The sequence below is a fragment of the Cryptomeria japonica genome, chromosome 8 (assembly GCF_030272615.1).
Source record: "Cryptomeria japonica chromosome 8, Sugi_1.0, whole genome shotgun sequence".
NCBI classification, from domain to species: Eukaryota; Viridiplantae; Streptophyta; class Pinopsida; order Cupressales; family Cupressaceae; genus Cryptomeria; species Cryptomeria japonica.
The window spans coordinates 298,723,490-298,743,516 of NC_081412.1; the positions used below are offsets into that span (position 1 = coordinate 298,723,490).

Genomic DNA, 20,027 nt, shown 5'->3' on the forward strand with positions numbered 1-20,027 from the left:
GGAGCAACCTCCATGTTTACCGAGGATGACATCTATGATTTGGAGAGGCAGGCTATGGAGGAGAAGGGGGGTAGATTTGGATTCACATTGGATGACATTGAGCAAGATGACGACGATGAGGAGTCATTGCTAGTGCCAGGTGTAGCTAGAGGCAGAGGCAGAGGCAGAGCTACAACTAGGATGGAAGTTGAGCCACAACTAGTCGTGCTGAGTGAGGAGGCACAAGCATATCAGACTCCTAGGAATAGATCCTGTAGTTCTACCTCTCCCCTAGTTTTTACTAGAGTTGGGAAGAGGAAGATGTAATTGTATTGATGTATTTACTTTTAGTTTTACAAAATCTATTTACTATTTTGTTTCTAGCCATCAACATTCCTCACAAGGTTGCAATTCTATACCCATTTTGCATTTAAATCAATTAAATATATCTAGACTTAGCTTGTCTCTTTTGTGTACTCATTTAATGACTCATTGGATGCATCTCCTCATTGAATTTTAAAAAACAAAAACAAAACATTTCTAATTAAATTTAAGCAATTTTCTAAGCTCCCGAGTGAGTTGCCTAGTTTTTGCCAAGTTTTCACCAAGTTAAATTTTTGGGCCTTGGCGAGTGTGTTGGTGTAAAATTAGGGTTAGGGCTAAATTAAGATAATAAAACCACTAAATTACCTAATTAACCAATACATTAAGGAGAGGAATCTAATAGATCTAGCCTTGATAGACCAAGGAATCTCTATCAGATTCTAGGCTCCTTTGATAGGGCTCTATCCTCCTTGAATTGAATTGAATTGAATTGTTGAAGATTAGGGCAAAATAATGAACTATTGAAGCAATCTGATAGAAACAGTGAGCTACAAATGTCGTACGGAGCCACCAACCTGGATTTGAGCAAAATACGATGTTTTGGATCCATTCCTAGAAGTTTGGCCTGATTTTTCGGGACCAGGTAGTATCATTCGCCATGGTCCTCCGAATTTTCTGTTGTCAAAAGCTAAACCTATTAATCTTTGTGAATATTTTCGATCCTCTTGAATGCAGCTCTGTACCTATTCTTGCACAAGTGAGAAGGAGAAATATGTTGGGAATAGGGGTTTTCTTTAAGTCAAACCCTAATTTTGGAATTAACCATGAAATTGAATTGAAAATGTAAATGAAAGACTGCAGTAAAATGCTTTTCTTTTGAGGGAAAGGTTGAGAATGAATGAAACACTAATGATATGCCTTTTATGAAGTTTTTTTTGACTCCACAAAAGGTTGTCTTCATAAAACATAGAACATGAATGCCATCTCCAATGCTTGAATCTTGACTTGACTTCTCCTCCAATGCTTCATAGAAGACTGATTGCTTGCTCACTTGAATTTGCTGGAGTGTAATTGAGATCTTGAATTTATGGATTAGGATTGATTAGGTTTAAAATAAGAGGGGTAGACCTTTTATACTTGCTTGTCAAAAATCCGATTGAATTTCCACAATAAGGCGACACGGGGCTTGATTTCCCTCTCATCAAAGGTGACCATTAGAGGGGGCCAATTTGGGGCCAGATTAGGAAGCCTAAAGCGTATATGCCTTGGCTTGATTTAGGACCAGGATGTGGTACGTCTTGGTCTTGATATGGGAGCAGTATGTGGTACGTCTTGGTCTTGATTTGGGACCAAGGTGTGGTACATCTTGGTCTTGCAAATCAGGACTCCGAATTGGTGAATAAGCTGGAAATTTGAAGAAAATGTGAGGTAAATGAGTGGTGTGAGCAGAATTAGTGTTGCAATTAGGCCTTGAAGGACGGAATGCCAAAGTGACGCCTAAGTGAGGATAAAATTGTAGGTGAGTACAATTTAGGATGCTACATCGAGTTTTGGGTTTTGGTGAGTAGTTCAACTATGATAGTAAGTTCCATAATATTTGTATGCTAATGCCTAAATTATGCCCCTTTGTAGTGACTGTGCAAAGATTCCCTCTTATGCTCTGTGGTCTTGGAGTTTTATGTTCTTTCCCTGCTGATATTGCATGTGTGAAGTTAATGGTTTGCTGCATAAGTTATAATCATTGCCTTTTGAGAAAGTTTTGTAATAAATGATCTATGCAAAGAGGAAAATCTTAGTTTTGTTTTTTGTAAATTAATTATGAAGTTTGCCATGTAGTTTTGTTTCTCATAAGTTAACTATGTAGTCTTGTGCATTCGGCTTAGCCCTATTAAATACACATAAAATGGTTTCCTTGCAAAGGTGTATGATTTTTATGATGTGACAATAGTATGAGGAGGTGCAGTTAGCTGATCGCAGTGTTTTCATATTAAAGTTTTGGGGTATAACAAGGTTTTCTTCATAACCGCTTTAGTGGTTACTGTATTTTTATCAAAATCATTTTCCTTACCTCTATGTAGACAAATTTGAACTTTTCTCTCAATTGTTCCCACTTTTTTGTTCATATGGTATTGAAAAATAAATTGAATGAATGATTCAATAATCGGATAATCTATTCAACAATATACAAGCGTATATAAAGAGATTACAAGGACGACATTTTAAATTAAGAACACTTCGTTTAAAGTGAACTGCTAAAAAGCTAAACGCTAAATAAAGCTTAAAAGCTAATTAACTAAAAAGAAAAAGCTAAACGCTAAATAAAGCTTAAAAGCTAATTAACTAAAGAGAAAAAGCTAAATGCTAAATAAAGCTTAAAAGCTAAATAACTAAAAAGCTAAATGACCATTTAACAAGGAACTAAATATAGGTGGCTAAAATATAATTAAATATTCTAATACCCTCCCTTAATGGTCATTCTATCTACTAACTACCCTACAAAAGACACTGCAGGTCTTTTGATCACAAATGAAAAGAACACTCTGTTGCAGTGGAGACCCTCCCTGGATCTGAAAAGTGTTAATGACCAAGAATACCAGAATCCATCCAACCTAACGTTGGGTAACCAAACTGAAAACTGAAACCATGATTTTGAGGAAAATCGGCAAACCCTTTTGCAGAAGAGTATCAACTCCAAAATTGACTGCAAGATACCACGGTTGCAGATGTTCGCCCTGGCAGGTGTGACCCAAACTAACTGCAACAAAGCACGATTTTGAGGTAAAAACCGTCAAACCCTGAAATAGGAACCCCTCGAAAAGAGAATTTACGATTTTGAGGAGAAAATCGAAAAACCAAGAAATCTGAGGGTTACAAATCATTGTTTTTGTGGAAAAAAAGGGTAAAACCCAAATAACTAAAATCTTACGCGAATATCATGGATTACAGATGAGATAATTTCTAAGGGAAAATTATAAATCCTGCGAACAATTTTTGAGGAAAAAATAGTGAAAACCCTCCCATGATTTTTTGTGGAAAAAATCAGAAAATCGATAGACAATTTTTCAGGAAAAAATCGTGAAAACCCTGGGACCTGTAAGACGAGGTCTGACCTAAATCAATCTGATCAAGGTAATGATATTCAGATATCGTGAACATGCACTGTTTCCAGGTGTTGTGGTTGAGGCCACTGAACTTTTGACTGTGTTCCAACATGATGTTGGTCAAAGATGCCATCACGGAAATCGAGGTTGAATGAGGTCAACCAAGTGAAAGCAAGAGATAGAAGAATCTGATTTAAAAAAAATCAGAATAGAAGTAGCTGCACAAAAAATCTGAAACCCTGAAGAAGAATTCTGGCACGAATTCCAAGGCGCGAATTTCGAGGTTTGGAAGAAACCTAGAAATTAAAATTTTTCTGCAAACTTAAAACCTGAAATTTTTCCTGAAAATAATAAGAAAAAATAATAATTTGCAGAAAATAAAAAAATACCCATGATTTTTTAAGAAAAATATTGATGATTTTTTTTCCCCAAAAAACGCAAAAAAAATAGTGCAGAAACCCTAGGTCGGATGTATAGCATAAACAGTGCCCACAGAATTAGCAGAAATATTGACTGTTTTTAAATTCCAAGGCAAATTCGCTAGCACAAAATTTGAGGCACGGAAAACGAGGCAACCAGAAACATTTGAGAATAACCTAGAAAAGCTCTCAAAAAACCCACCAAGAATCTAAAATCAGAGTACAGATTCGACGGCTCAAAAATTGAGGCATGGAAAACGATGCACCCAGAAAAATCTGACGACAACCCAGTTGAGGTCTCAAAAAACCCACCAAGAATCTGCAAGCAAAATAAAATTTTGACTTGAAGTAAAGGGTCAAAACCCTAGTCGAAAATTGCAGAAACCTTGGGAAAATTTTCAATCTACAAAAAAACTCCAGGTTGTAGGCCCGAAAATCTCCAGAACTCTAAAAAAACATGAACTGCTGCCCAATACAGAGATTCGCCCACGAACCAGAAGCCCTCAAAACCCTCAAAAAGCCTTCAAAAAAGCAAAATCGTTTTTTTAATAAAAAACAATAAAAAAATCTGGCAAATATTCCAGAAAGAAGGCCATGAATTTTTATTAAAAAATTCGCCAAACTTTAAAGAATCCCATCGACCCGCTCTGATACCATGAAAAATAAATTGAATGAATGATTCAATAATCGGATAATCTATTCAACAATATACAAGCGTATATAAAGAGATTGCAAGGACGACGTTCTAAATTAAGAACAAGTTGTTTAAAGTGAACTACTAAAAAGCTAAACGCTAAATAAAGCTTAAAAGCTAATTAACTAAAAAGAAAATGCTAAATGCTAAATAAAGCTTAAAAGCTAAATAACTAAAAAGCTAAATGACCATTAAACAAGGAACTAAATATAGGTGACTAAAATATAATTAAATATTCTAATAGGTATGCCTTTATCTTCAAGCCCATGTTCTCTAGAAGGCCTCATTTTAGATTCATGTGCATCAACAAATTAGATTGTCAAGTGGATCTAACACGGTGATTTCTCATCCATTTTCAATATGGTTTTTATGACAACAATCTGAAAAGATAACTTGTCTTGTTATTGTCATTAGATATTGGCTTCTTGAATGCACTTGTTGCACATTATAGGAATGTGATATACTTAGCATTCAATGCATAGATAAAGTCTGTGATGACTATTTTGTGATGTTAAAATTAAGATTTCTGTTTTGTATAAATACGTCAAATGCTTTGATTACGTAAACAGACATTGTCCTCTTTTACTGTATCACTGACTAAAATACGGCTTTACACAATTATCTAACTTCAATTTTCTATTGCTACATAGTGAAAATCATCTTAATCATCAAATACAAAGACTATTGTTACCTCACAGTAGCATTCCATTTACACAGCTTTGACATGGCATTGTTAATGGAATTCAATTATCTAGATACTTAAAACAGGAAAATATCTGCAAAAACTTGGGAATTAAATAACGATATACTGTTTGTTAAAAGTTAAAACAGAGAAATCTAATTTTGCTATTTCATGTGAAATATAGTGCATATAGATTAAAAAAGACAATACACATTATAAAAATGTAATAATAAAAAATTGTGAATGTTTAGAGAGTCTATCTTACTTTCACCTAAAAGAGTTTATCTAGAAAATTATGTGTTTGCCCTAAATTGGCATATCATGCTGTCATGAAGCATGGCCAACTATTTTAGTGGGTAGCCACGTGCTGCTTGAGGTGTAACTTATAGTAAATTTCTTTAAGGGTTAATATTTAGCATGTAAATTAAATCTATCCGAAGTAAAACATAAAGAGAATTTAAAATAGTTATCCTTAACTCTATATGAAGAATGTTCAATCTGCCTTTTCTTGTAAATATGTATATAAATATTTTGAAACCACTTTTTGAAAAACTTAGGAATATTGATGAAATGGCATGACAAATTTGGTGGGTTTACTATTTAGGATTAATTGAGGGTTTTTTGAGTGTAAGGCTGCAATGATAAAATAGTGATAATCAATATTTGTTAGTCAAAGGCATACTAATCAATACATTCAAAAGGTTTTTGTGAAGGTGGTGAGAAAATATGGCAAGATAAATCTCATGTTTTCTTCCATTAACTTAAATATGCCTTCAAAAGATTCTTTTCTTATTTAAAGTTTTCTTGTAAATTGTGGTTATTTACTGCTAGATGGCAATATTACATAATACTATCATCTGTTAAAAAAAATTATATCTTTTTAGTGAGAGTTAGATGTGTTAGTTTCCTTAATCTAAACACTTGACATTTGTACATTTCAGCATTTGACATGTATCTTTGGGATTTGAACACGAGTCTCTACTATGAAAGCCGCAGTTGTCTTGCCATTTGAGCTCAATTCATTTGACTTCAATTTTCATTTGTAACAAATATTTTTATTTTAATTAAATAAATGGACAATTTTGAATGATTACATTTGAATAATGATTTGTTGATTATTTTATAGGGGGACCATGGGCTCCTCTAACCATAGTTTTAACTAAATAAATGGACAAATTTGAATGATTACATTTGAATAATGATTTGTTGATTATTTTATAGGGGGACCATGGGCTCCTCTAACCATAGAGCTGCTAGATGTGAGGCAGTGGGAGGAAAACCACCGTATTTAAAGGTGAGTATGATAGCGAATTTGAGTTGGTTGTTGTTAAGTTGTTTCTTACATCATAGCTATTAGTTATGTTGCTCTTATATCATAACTATTAGTGTTTCCATTTTGATTTTATGGCTTGTTTAAACCAATTATTGTCTAATTATTCATTCTTTGTTTAAATATTTAGCAAATTTTTAAGCTCTTTAAGTTCTTTTTTTCTTCACCTAGTTTTTAGGTGCTGTTGTAAATTTGCATACATCTAATTTGTCTTTTGTACTATATCGTTTGTGGACATCGACATGATTTCTTTTGTTCCTTTATTATGTTTAAACATCGAAAAATCTTTTTTGTTAGAAGCTAGTCAAAACTTTATATGATTTTATTCTTTGTAAGAATGATGTTATAGTTATAAGTGTTCTAGTGCAACTCTGGTGTAGCACCTTGTAACCAAGTGGAAAAGGTAATGATGGTTTAATGATTTGTTATCAGCTTGATTTAATTTACTTTTCAAAATGGCATATAAACTTTCATGCCATGGATAATAGTACGAGATTGTTGACGCATCTAAAGTCGCATTGCTGCAGACTCCATCCAACCAACGCAGAATAGAATGTACTCGCTGAGTATCCTATCCTCTCTTGAGATAAGGAAATCCCTAATGCTGTTTTTCATTTGATCAAAGGGGACGACCTCAAGGTTTCGATTGTCAGGTCTTGACTGCGGGATTACTCAATGGTTTGATGTGTTCTTGCTGGAAACACAAGGGGGCTTACGGTGATATGAATAATTGTTGGATGAGTTCCCTAAAACTTTGACAGTCTCGTTATCGATTGATTTCAGTGGCATGATACTATTTCAGCAGGACTGCGGATTCCTCTTGGTAAAAAAGGAAAAAAGAGGGATAGGGAAAGAGAGGCACAAAAAGCCTAAATTATTTAACTAGGATAGCATATTCAAAAAACAAACAGACACCTCCAAATAACTAGACTAAACATTACCAGCCATTTAAGCACAATACTTGTATCAATCTAGTGCGATCTTCAATGGAAAATTGAGTTTTCATGCTACTAAATACAACATCAGAACTTTAACATTCATTCAGTGAGTATCCAATAACCGAACTAAGCATATGAAAGGTTCAGATTAACCATACAGAAGGAAAGACAATCAATCATCCCCTAATGGTATGAACAGTGAGGATTCTATCCGATGTTTATCTAGAAAATGCTATAGAGAAATGAAAGAAACATGACTAAAAATTCTAAATTAATGAAGAAGGAGACCATGCACTCACAAGGAAACTTGAAACAGTCTTAACTTTGCATTAAATCCTGTAAATTTTGCCAGAGCTTCAGCAACAATCCATGAACTTCTTACAAAATGAGGGAAAACCAGTCCCCTTAAATAGGCTTCAAAAATGGATGAATGGCCAAGATCTAATCTAAACAAGTGGCCCAGATTCATCCTTTACAAAAGAGTACCCATACCCATAAATGGAGGTTAAATATCAGCAACTTCCCCAAAGGGAGCAATAACTACCCAAAAAGGTAATTAAAATTTATCCAAAATAATCCAAAAAGGTGCACACACATAAAGTTATAATTACAATTGACTTGGAAGTCAAATATGACCCTTTGGCCAAAAAGTGCACTTTTCAAAATTCAAAAGAAAAAAGCACTTTTGGAAAGCACTTTCTCTTTTCCAGCTTCACATCCTTTTTCCAGGAATTCATCCTCACCATGCAAATATTCTTGCCAAAGGTCCCGACCTGCAACACGTTCCTTATGAACATATTCCTCGAACCTGATGCACAATTGGAATAGCAAATTGAATGGAGGCATAGGAGGATGACGAATTTTATACTGCATGCCTTCAAGGTATTGGTCTACGTGCTTCAAACCATCTTTCCATCTGGAATGATTACGCTCGAAGCACAACATGTCTGGATGGAATTGACCAACAAAACTCAAGTCCCTAGCAGAATAGGTGATCCTATCCGTCCCCAGTTATTCCTCCCAGTCCGACTGTATCACATCATTGGATAGGTCATTTCGCCACCCCGAAACCATTGATCGGAGGATCGTCTTGCCGAGTTTTCGCATGCCTTTAAGAATTGCCTCGCATGCATCGCGTTCCTTATCAATGATTTCTCTTGTGTCATTCTTCATGGTGATAGTCCAGTACCACTCTTTGAAAATGCCGATATCATGGGGTTGCAGGATGTCGGAGAGTGTAGGGATTTGTGCTTGGGTCCAAAAGAGAGCTCTTACGAGGGGAAGAGTTGTGGCAGCCACTTCGTGAATTCTGAGGGATTCCCTTTTTACCTCTAATAGCCTAACCAAAGTGGTCTCTCGATGGTGGGCCATTTCTTTTACTTCTTCAAGGATCCGTTCTCCCCTTCCTTTGATGCCTTGTATCCATTCCTCGACGGCCCTTGCAGTATCCCGTACTCCTTCAAATTTTGTCGTGGTTCTTTGTGCCAATGTTGTCGGGGGAATGTGGGATTCGGAAGCATTGTGTAATGGTCTCAGGAGTTGATCAATGTACCCCTCGGTCTGCTCAACACGAGCTTGATACATGTTCTTTTCAACTGTTATCTCTTCGAGTTGCCTGAGTATGTTCTGTACTGAATCCCTGAATTCTTCCTTTTCCTTTTCCTTAGTGGCTCGTCCGATAGGGATAGTTGTGATGCTATAATCTGCCAGTGTAATCTGATCTGTTGGCTTGTCTACAGGCGGGGTGGCGATGTGAAGAGTACGGTTCCTTTGCTCATTCTTGGTTATTCTGGAATATGCCTTGGGCTTTTTCTTCCCCTTGGCTTTAGCTTGGTCTATGCGTGAGAAGATATCCTCCAAATTGATGGGTGGCTTGGTGGCGGCCTTGCGCTGAGCTTGGGCAATTAACCATTCTTGAGGTACAGTCTGGGCTGATGCTATGGTCAAATTTGCACTCTGCTCTTTGATGTTTTTAGCCGTCTCATCACAAATTTGTAGCTGTTCCGTTACAGGAGGAGTAGAGGAGGTGTCAAGTTCTTTGCTCGCAGTCGAGTTTTCTCCCACTTCACTGAATAATTTTCTGGTGCCTTCGTGTGATGGTTGTTCTTCAGTCTTTTCAGGTCCGCGGGTATCATCTGTCTTTTGCTATCCTTCAACAGTGGAGTCGTCCTTGGTAGTATTATGGAGCAGCAATTCATGGCGGCTCTGTTGGGTGGGTTCATGTACTTCGATCCCCTGAGTGGATGGAATCTCTCCTTCCTCTATTTGGTTATCTGGTTCGGTTGATTCAATGACTCTTAGCTCGGATTCCAGCATGTCGGGTGCAGGTGGATCGTCAGCTTCGAATGCGTCAATATCACTCTGAGAAGGCGGAGCAGGTATATAATCTAGTTCTACTACATCATTGGACGAACTAGGGTCCTTTGATGATGAAGTGACCTCTGGTCTCCTAATAGGGATCTTTACCCTTCTTGTCCTTTTGGATGTCCGAGTTCCTCTGCTGGCCTTAGCCTTCTTCCTTTTCTCAGGCTTTTCAATCTCTTCCTTAGGTGCACTGGAAGTTCCCTCATCTTCGGAGGACTGAGAATCAAGGTTACCCATCAAGTGGTAAGTGAACTGGACTCCCTCATGTATCAGTCGCTCAATCTGTTGGTGCATCCATTGGTCAGTATATCTTCCTCGGGCTGCCATAACTGCCTCAAAATCAGTGATCGGGTCTTGCGACCAATCAACACTTGGTAAAAGATGCCTTACTGCCTCAAATTTGCGAACTTGCAGGCAATTTCCTGAATCTGTGAGTTGATCTGGGACCTGATAGTATTCAAAAAGTCGCATTTGCTACACACTCAGCCTTGAATATTCGCGTCTTCGGACTTCATAGTCATCAGAGCAGTTCTTCCACTAATCTTCAACTGATTCTTTTGCTTTGTATTGCCTGCCATATGCTCTCTTTGCCAGATTGTGGTGATCAAAGCATTTCCTTGGAGAATGCTCTTGTAGGCCATAACAGGCCAGCTCTGCAAAGGATTCCTCCACCTGGGATGGGCTCTTTAGATGGACATCCCGGTTGCCTATAATCGTGGGGAATGCGAATCCAGCCTGCTTCCTGTCCCTGAGCAAGCTGCCTGTCGGACGTGACTGCTTTGTGACCTCCATAAGAATTATCTTGTCGGTTGGGTACTGTGGAAGTCGGAGAGGGGCACCCTCAAAGCCAGCTATCCGGATATAGGAGAACCTTGGGAACTGGATGAACTAGGCCCCATACCTCTGCACTAGAATAGTAGCTTTCTTTGAGAGCCTTATGTGTAATCTTCCCTGCGTTAGCCTGACCAGGCGCATTGTGAAGGCGTCATTGACGTGCTCATATTGACCAACTGCATAGGCCGGGCTATTCTTTTCTCTGAGTTATATCCTGATAGTGTAGCTGTGGGTAACAATCGTATGCTTTTACTTGATCAGGTCCATTCCCAATTTCACCTTTCATTATCAAACTTGGCAGTGGCTGGTTTCTGGCGAACAGGTAGACCAAATAGGAGGTCATAGTGAAGTACTTCTTTGTGTCAAGTTCGATTAGCTGAGTGTGGATGTTGTCGCTTATGATCTGGGCCCAATCAAACTTGGATTTCCCAGCGAAGACCTGCTCTGTGAAGTAAAACATCCATTCTTCAAAGTAATTGGATTGGGGAAGTCCCATAATTCTGCAGAGCAATTTGACCATGTCCCCATGTTCGTTGTGAAAGTTGCTTCTAGGGGTCTTTTTCCCAATCCTGATGCTGGAGGTCTTCTCTCCTTGTAGCACTCTTCATTCATCAGTGTTCAGCATCTGGTGGGATTCATATCATATGCCCCCTGCGCTTCATCTATGGTCGTGGCTGTGGGATTGTTTGGGAAGGGAAATATCAAATGCGTCGCCAATGGCTTCAGGAGTGAAGTTAGCGAGGACCATGTCCTCGAGGAGCACCAATCTGGAACCTGGCTGGTAATGTTGGGCAACCTCTACTACTAACTCATAGTTTTGCACTGCCGGGGAAAATCTTGCCTCTTGGGTGATGCCACTTTCCATCATCTGCCTAGGCCTGCCATAGGCATTAGGGGAGAAGACTCGGTTTCTGAAATCTTGGATATCAATATGGCCCAGGTCAGTATCACCGACATTGTCCCAGACACTCTGAACTTTTGATTCCCTCAGTCCCCCTCTTTGATACTGATACTTCATCCTATCGACTCTGCGAGGGATATCTGATTTGGATGCTTGCGATGTCTCGGCTGTAGCAGGCGTCTTTGATGATTCTACCGCCGATTTAGGCATTTATCCTGCACAGTCGGACGCGGATTTATACTTAGGCACTTTAGGATCAATTTTCAAAATGGACAAAGCTTGAGAAATTTTCCTAAGTCTGAAAATGCATTTTCTAGCTGATTCTTAGGAGTAAATTCTGATTTCAATTGCTTTGCATGACGCCTTATAAACGGAAAAAAGATGCGATTTTTAAGACAATCATTTTAAATTTATTTTGCACATACATTTATATGATTTTGCAAATATTTCAAACGATTTTAAAAGAGGTGAAGCACACTTACCTGGCGAAAATGAATGGCGTGAATTCGCACAACTGACCTTGCAAGAATGAATTCCAAATTTCGGATGGGGGAGTCTGTGATTTGAATTTTAACGGTTAATTCCCTATTCAAATTTTCGCGCCCATGGTTTGGAAGGAAAATGCAGATTCAAGCACTCAGACTTAGCAATTTTACCTTGGTAATTCTGACTTTTGTGTTTTCTTCAATGGCCTTGAATCTGGGCATTTTAGAGCTCTTTCTTTAAACTTCCAACCTCTGCGTGATTACTATGGCGCTGAGAACGGTGTTTATGGCGTTTTCACTTCACAAGGTTCATAAAACTTCGCGATTTTACCTTACGTGATCTTTAGCAAACGGAGGGGGTTTTCAAACTATTTATCGTGCGATCTGGGGAGCCTTTTTCGAACTCTAAACCTTCTTCACTTATCCTTCTAGGTCACGATTCTTCGGAAATTTGCTGATTTCGGGAGTTTCATGAAAAACGCGATTTTCTCCTACAATACAAACTTCGGGTTTTCGAGTTGCCCTTTTCGAACTTCTAAAGAAATCGCGATTTTCGGCGATTGGGAGGAGTTTGCAAATTTTACTTTTTATGCACCTTACCCTAACTTCGGGTTCCTAAGGCAGTTTGCAAACTTAGGATTTTTGACGTTTATCCCTTATTATGCGAAAATCGGAGTTTTGGAGGGTTTTGCGAGCTTCATTTTTCACGCACCTCTCTTCACAATGCACCCTCGCCAATTTGAAGAGGTTTTTTAAACTTTTATCTTCCACGCACTTCACCCTTGTATGGCGAATTTCGGACCTTTAAGTGCGTTTGCAAAGTGCGGCACTTTGACCCCTTTTGCCAATTTTCAAACTTTACTTTCCTCGCGCTTTTCGGGGCTATGGAGGCTTTTAAAACTTTCACTTAAAGTGCGAACTTCGGCGATTTGGGTGTGTTTGCCAACTTCGGACCTTTTAGGCATTTTGCAAATTGCGGACTTTTGAGTGCTTTTGAAAACTTCGCTCCTTCACTCACTTTGCAAACTTCGGACTTTTCAGTCATTTTGAAAATTTCGGACCTTTTGGTCACTTTGAAAATTTTGGACCTTTTGACAATTTGAAAATTTCGGACCTTTTGGTCACTTTGAAAATTTTGGACCTTTTGGTCACTTTGAAAATTTCGGACCTTTTGACAATTTGAAAATTTCGGAGCTTTTGGCAATTTTGCCAATTTCGGATCTTTTGGCAATTTTGAAAATTTCGGACCTTTTGGTCACTTTTGCCAATTTCGGAGCTTTTGGCAATTTTGAAAATTTTGGACCTTTTGGTCACTTCGAAAATTTTCAAATTTTACTACGTGTTCACTAAAAAGTGCGAGTTTTGGCACTTGGGTGAGTTTTGTCAATTTTGGCACTTGGGGCACTTTAAGGCTTTCGCTCCCTTTTTACCTTTCAGCTGGTGAAAATTGCCATTCATACAAATCCTGCAAACTTCTAAAACCATCATGTAATCTTTCTCATTTAGTGCGAATTTCAGGATACGGAGGAGGTTTTTTGAAAATTTACACCTCTGCACCCTCTTATCTCTCTTATATCCTTATGCGAAAATCGGCGTCTTTGGGTCCTTGTGCAACTTTCAGACGCTTTATCCTTTACTTGGCGGATTTCGCTAGTCTATATCATCCCACGCCTATCTAAGGCGATTTTACAAGTTTAGATAATCTCTTGGAATTCATGCTCGAGGGCTCAACTGACGTCATGGATTCACAGGCTCCTCTGTTCAACATCATCTTCTTACGGATTGATCGCGGGCTCGCTCAAAAGGACGCGAGACACTCTGTGCGGAACTCAACAGGGCGAAGACAGAAAGTCCCAAAAGGGAAAGGGGACCCTGTCGACGACAGGGAGTGTGTGCAATGCACAAGAAAGATGAACACAAATAATTTTGTAGGAAGTCCATAATTTTTAGGAACACTTGGGTGTGATGTGACATTAATTAATTACTTAAAAACTAAGGTATCAATGTGGTTGCAGGTGCGGGTGCTGGTATTGAAACCCAATACAGCGATACAATATTTTTTTCCTAGGGTATGAGTATGTTAATATGCTCTCAAAATTATAAATTATAAGAACAGCAATACTTATAATTACCAATAAAAAAAATATTTAAATACGTCATATTCATAATTCGCAAAAATAAAAATTTTCAAGTCTCAAAATGTCATTAAAATTCAAATTACAATTGATATTTAATAGTCTTAATATTCTTCTTTATCAATAGCATCAAGGTCAAGATTTTGGTTCAATTTCATTTAAACTGCAATCAACTAGATTGCCACTCCCAGTAGTTGTGTCAAGTGTAAAGTTGCCAGATCTATAGAGACTTTGGCAAGCTATGCAATTGTAGCATCTAAATTAGCACACTCAAGTGTTAGATCCCAATTTTTTGTCACACAATCATTTTTTAGGTTTCTTATGTGACTAGAGACGAAGGTTGGAATGTATATAGACCAAATCCTTTGCTTTCTTTAAATCAAAACTGTTGCACTTGATTGAGTGGATGGAGTATGTACTCCGATTTCGCTTAGTTGCAGAATTTGAAACCTATTGTGTTTGCATACAACATTCTGAAGAGCACATAGAAAATACTGAGAGGGCGAGGGGGGGGGGGGGGGGTGGGGGCGAGGGGGGGGGGGGGGGGGGGGTGGGGGTGGTGTTGCATAAATCAGTATTTTAGAATCTTTAATGCACACAACCACATACAACCTTAAGGAGAAAAAAAACACCAAGATGGCAATACAAGATTTCTCGTGGAAAACCCCTTCGGGTGAAAAACCACGGCATACAATAGCTTTCATTAACTGAATTTGGGCACCAACCTAATGTTTCAAATGTGAGCACCAACCCACAAAGAGCACTAACTCTCAAAGAGCACCAACTCAGATCAATAGAGGCACCAACCTTTATTTGTGCAGCAACATAAATGATATAGAATGAAACTCACAACTTCTATACACACACTCACTCAAAAGAATATGCTTATGTTTTAAAACTTCGTTTCAGATTTTAGACACACTCATGGACTGCAGATTTACTGCTCATATCTGTGCTGACTTTCTTTTTAAAAAGATCTTATTCTGTAACAAGAAAATCTCTTTCATACAAGTGTGGGAAATAATCTAACATCGTTAATCAGCAACCAACTTAAACACTTTTGCTCTCCATAACAGCTTGATTACCTTTTGACTCTATACTCCCCTCATAGTATAAATGTTTATAACATCAAGAGCTTTGAAAAACAGAAACTCTATCCCACTATTTTCATATTATAGAAATTCTTTATAAGATCTCCTCCCCATAAGCTTCGCACATGACCGCAGCCAAAGAGAATGTTTTTGTCGATGATTAATCCTAGATCACATACCTTTGTTCTAAAGTGAAGACTCTAGTTGTTGACATCTCACAAAATAACTCATGCCTGTTGTGACCTAATTCACACATCGCCCCATCGCAGATCGGGACCCCCAATTTTTCGCTTTTTAGGGTTTTGTCCTAGCTCTGTAGTTTCATAAGCCCATTTTTGAGAGAGTTTTTGAGTTTGAGTTTTTGAGGTCATCCCGAGCCAAGTTGAGAAATCATGTTCAGAAGCATGTATGAGTGTGGTCAAAGTGCTTAGAAGGTTTGAAGGATGAGGATCGAAATTGCTTTGGGTCATTTCTGACAACTTTTTATTTTTAGAAATTTCCGCTTTTTTGCTTTTTTCTGCTTTTTTGAAAGTGGAACCTAGGTTTTATTCCTTAGGTCATTCGGTCAGTGCCCATTTTGTCAGAATTTGAAAATCTTGTCTCTAAGTATAAAAAGCAGGGCTTTGAAATTTTTGCTTTTTTGAGATTAGGGTTTTGTTCTTTTGGCCATATTATTAGTGCCCATCTCTTCATATTCGAAATTGTTTGCCTCTAAGTACAAAAAGCAAGGTTTTGATTTTTTTGCCTTTTTTCGGAATTAGGGTTTTGATCCTTGAGTCATATTACTGCTACCCATGTTCTCATAATTTGAAAATTTGGTCTTTGAGGGTAAAAAGCAAAATGCAGACCCTAATTAGGGTTTTGTTCCAGATGAACCAGCATAGCATCAACATGATTTGAACACTGCTGATCAGGTATAAAGGTAACAATGGGAGAGGCACATGGCAATCGAAGTAAAAAAATTCGCCTAAGTTAGAAGCTCAAAGGCATAGCACATGAAGCATGAAATCTGTACAAGTATGTTGATGAAGAATGGCGAAGGCAAGATAAAGAATGTCTAATGAAGTTCAAAGTCCATCTAGGCACAATGAAGCTGTCCAATGAATGCTAAACTCCTACCAATGGTTAAGTAACTCATGGTAGTGGTGAATCAAACTCCTACCCGAGGTTAAGCTGATTCATACACAAGGGTGTTTGACAGTCTTCTAAGTCCGCCTCATGGTCAAGCAAAAATTTCTGACACATGTTAAACTCCTATTGTTAGTTAACAAACTCATGGCAAGAGTCAATTAAACTCCTACTTGAGGTTAGACCAAGATGGATGGAGAGAAATAAACTAAGGCGTGGGAAGTGAAGAAAGAGCAAATTGACAAATCAACATCCAAAGTTTGCCTAGCATAAAGCAGGGTTGGCGAGGCCTTTGCCAAGTCTGCCAAGACATGGCAAGAGTCACTCAAACTCTGCCTTGTCTAGAGGAAAGCAAAGTCCGCCTAAGCAAAGGTTAGCATTAAAGCATGACATAAGGTAAAGATGGCAATTTGGAATAAAGCAAACAAAGCAAATCAAAACTTGTCCAAACTTCTAAGAAGATAAAGAAGAAAGCATGAAAGTAGCCAAGCATACATAAGAACCTTCCAAGTTCGCTCAAGAGATAAAACAAATAAAGCGAACAAAGCAATAAAGCATCATTTCTAGAAGCTTCCAAGTTCATTGAAGGCAAAAGGGATAAAGCATAAAAACAAAGTTCCTTGGCAAAAATTCCTTAAAGGTTGCAAGAAGAAAGTAATCTAAATTCGCTAAGATGGAAGATAAAGAAACATATGCAAGGGTTTGAAAGCCAAAACGGAATTGGCTTAATGTCATCAAAGTTCGCTCAAGGCATGAGGAGGAAGTTAAAGCCAAACAAAAAAGCATGGCACGTAGTCTTCCAAGTCCGCCAAAAGGAAGGATGGTAAACCACATTCGAAGTCCGCCTATGCTAGACCGAAGTAAGCAATCAAACTTCAAACTACGCCCAAGCTATGTCAAAGCTTGTCCAAACACTGATAAACTCCGATCTGTAGTTAATGAAGGTAGCATGGGTTAGTCAAATTCGCACCTAGGGTTTGAGTTAGCAGCAAAGATTAAAGTCAAACTTTCCAAAAAGAGTATAAAGCAATCAACCTCTAAGCACATACGAATTCAATAGGGCATGAAAGTTGCAAGCAAAACCAAAGTTGGCATAGGATTGTCCAAACCCGCCAAGGTTGAAGGAAGGATGGTTAAAGCGAATAAAGCAAAATAAAACAATGTCAAGAGAACTCCAAACTCCTCAAAGAAAGCATGAAAGCAAATTTGCTCAAATACAAGTTGGCAATCAAACATCCAAGAGACATGTTCGCCTAAACAACTTGGCAAAGATACACCCAAGTCTGCCATGATGAAGATAAAACAAAGTAGGCAAGGAAAAGGATTTTGAATTGTAAAAGCCAAAACAAAGTTGGCAAGCATCATGCCAACTCCGCCCTATCCTTGGTCAAGCAAACATGACACAAGATGATCAAAGTCTACCATGAGGAGAGAAATAAAAACTTGTCTTGATCACTTCAAGTTTGCCATATAAGCAAAGAAAACACTTCAAGTCTGCCATGATAGAAGAAAGAAAGGGGTTTGGAATAACAAAAGGGCTTTCCAAGTTCGCCAAAGATGACTGTCCAAACACCTTCAAACTCCGCCCAAGGAAGAAAAGCAAGAGGTTTTGGCAAATAAAGCACAAGCAAAGAATAAAGGAACATCACTGTCCAATTCGATCAAACACAGACATTCCAATTATCCAGGCATAAATGGAATATGTGAAGATGCCTGACAAGGAATCAAATTTCAAGCATGAAAACAATCAACCTGACATACCAAAAGAAGACAAATTTTGACAAAATTCACATGAAATCAGATCAGCAAGTTGGAAAATAAAATTTGACACATGAATATTTTAAATTATTTTCCAACACTGATTTGGCAATAGAGGAAGTGAACACCTAAAACAAACAAGTAAGAACCTCAAGTTGACAGGCAACCAGCTAGGCCACACACACAGATTGCTGAACCAGACAGGTATGTAGCTGAAGTACGCAAGCAAGCAACCAACTCAAGTAAGCAAGTAGGGAGCTCAAGGAGCTCAAGCACTCAACTGAGACTGCAATCCAAAACATTTTCGCGAGGCACAACAATTGACATCAATGACAAAATCTGCAACAAATTCCCCCTTTGTCATTGATGGTAACTCCATTTGCAAAACCCTGAAGCCAAAACAATGCTGCTCCCCCTTTGACATCAATGACTGATTTTTAATCTACAAAACTGAATTTGGTGCATAAAATAGAACAAATAATACTCCCCCTAAGTATGACAGCTCTTCAATGATGGAGTGAAATCACTACTAACTTCTATCTCAATCATTCAAAGGCATCTCTTGCCGAAGGCTTAGTGAACAAAATTGCAATCTGCTCGAGTTGAAACTTGAAACATATTCCAATTTAATCTCCCAAATCTCATAGTAGCTAAAATCGTTTGGGGAAAAAATCGGCAAACCAAAAGTATAAGATTTGTTGAAAAAATCGGCAAAAAAGCAGGTTTAAAAAAACACAGAAAAAATTGTAGAAAAAGAGACAAAAACTATTTATAAAAAAAACTTAAGGACATTTCCATAGCATAGAGATCTAAAGAGCAAATAAAATAGAGTTTAACCCATGAATTGTAGAAAATTATTTTTTGGTTGTTTATATTCATATTGCTGATTACATAGGCAAATATTAAGTTGAACTTTTTAAGAGGGCAGTCACCAAATACACGAAATAGCTGTGTAAGTCTGAGATCAAATATCAGCTACGCCTGTGAAGTAACTGAGATCAAAAGCTAATAGACAAATAGTAAGAGTGGAAGCCATTTTGAGGTGATCCAAGAATTTCATTATTATTGAGGCAAGGAGTTTGGTAGGGTTAATTCAATATTTTAGAAAGCTTGTCAAATCATATTCTACGATTGCAATGCTTTATATCATAGCAACAAAAAATGTTTTGGGAAAAAATCGGCAAACCAAAAGTATAAGATTTTTTGAAAAAATGGGTAAAAAATTGGATTTCAAAAAATTGTAGAAAAATATAAACAAACTACTTTATTTATAAACTTAAGTGCATTTCCATAGCATAGAGATATATAAAGTAAATAAAATAGAGTTTAACCCATGAATTGTACAAAATCGATTTTTGAATTGTAAAAAATGTTTTGGGAAAAAATCGGCAAACCAAAAGTATATGATTTTTTGAAAAAATGGGTAAAAAATTGGATTTCAAAAAATTGTAGAAAAGTATACACAAACTACTTTATTTATAAACTTAAGTGCATTTCCATAGCATAGAGATATAGAAAGTAAATAAAATAGAGTTTAACCCATGAATTGTACAAAATAGATTTTTGTTGTTTATATTCATATTGCTGATTACCAGAGTAGCTGGAAACTCCTTTGTCCCTCCTTGGGCGTGCATATCCCCGTATCCGAAACGGATATGTATCCAATACAGCCCGGATACACATTGGATACTGTAGCCACGCGCACCCAAAAGACCTTGATTTTCCAAATGTGCTAGATACTATGTGATTTGATTTTTTAAAATTTGATGTAAATCTTTCTATATTTAATTTAAAAAATCTTCATTCATGCAAACTCTAAAAAAAAACTTGGTATAAACAAAACCTACACCAAATGAGAAAGACA

General features: G+C 37.6%; 1 protein-coding gene across 3 annotated transcripts in view; it reads left to right on the forward strand.

Annotated features, from left to right (window-relative positions):
• Positions 1 to 20,027, forward strand: part of LOC131035899 (structural maintenance of chromosomes flexible hinge domain-containing protein GMI1) — a 254,949-nt gene that overhangs the window by 54,668 nt on the left and 180,254 nt on the right. For all 3 annotated transcript variants that reach the window (XM_057967666.2, XM_057967665.2, XM_057967667.2), the window contains one exon: positions 6,421 to 6,493. In XM_057967666.2, the coding sequence (XP_057823649.2) occupies positions 6,421 to 6,493 (73 nt within the window). The remainder of the gene's footprint in view (positions 1 to 6,420; positions 6,494 to 20,027) is intronic.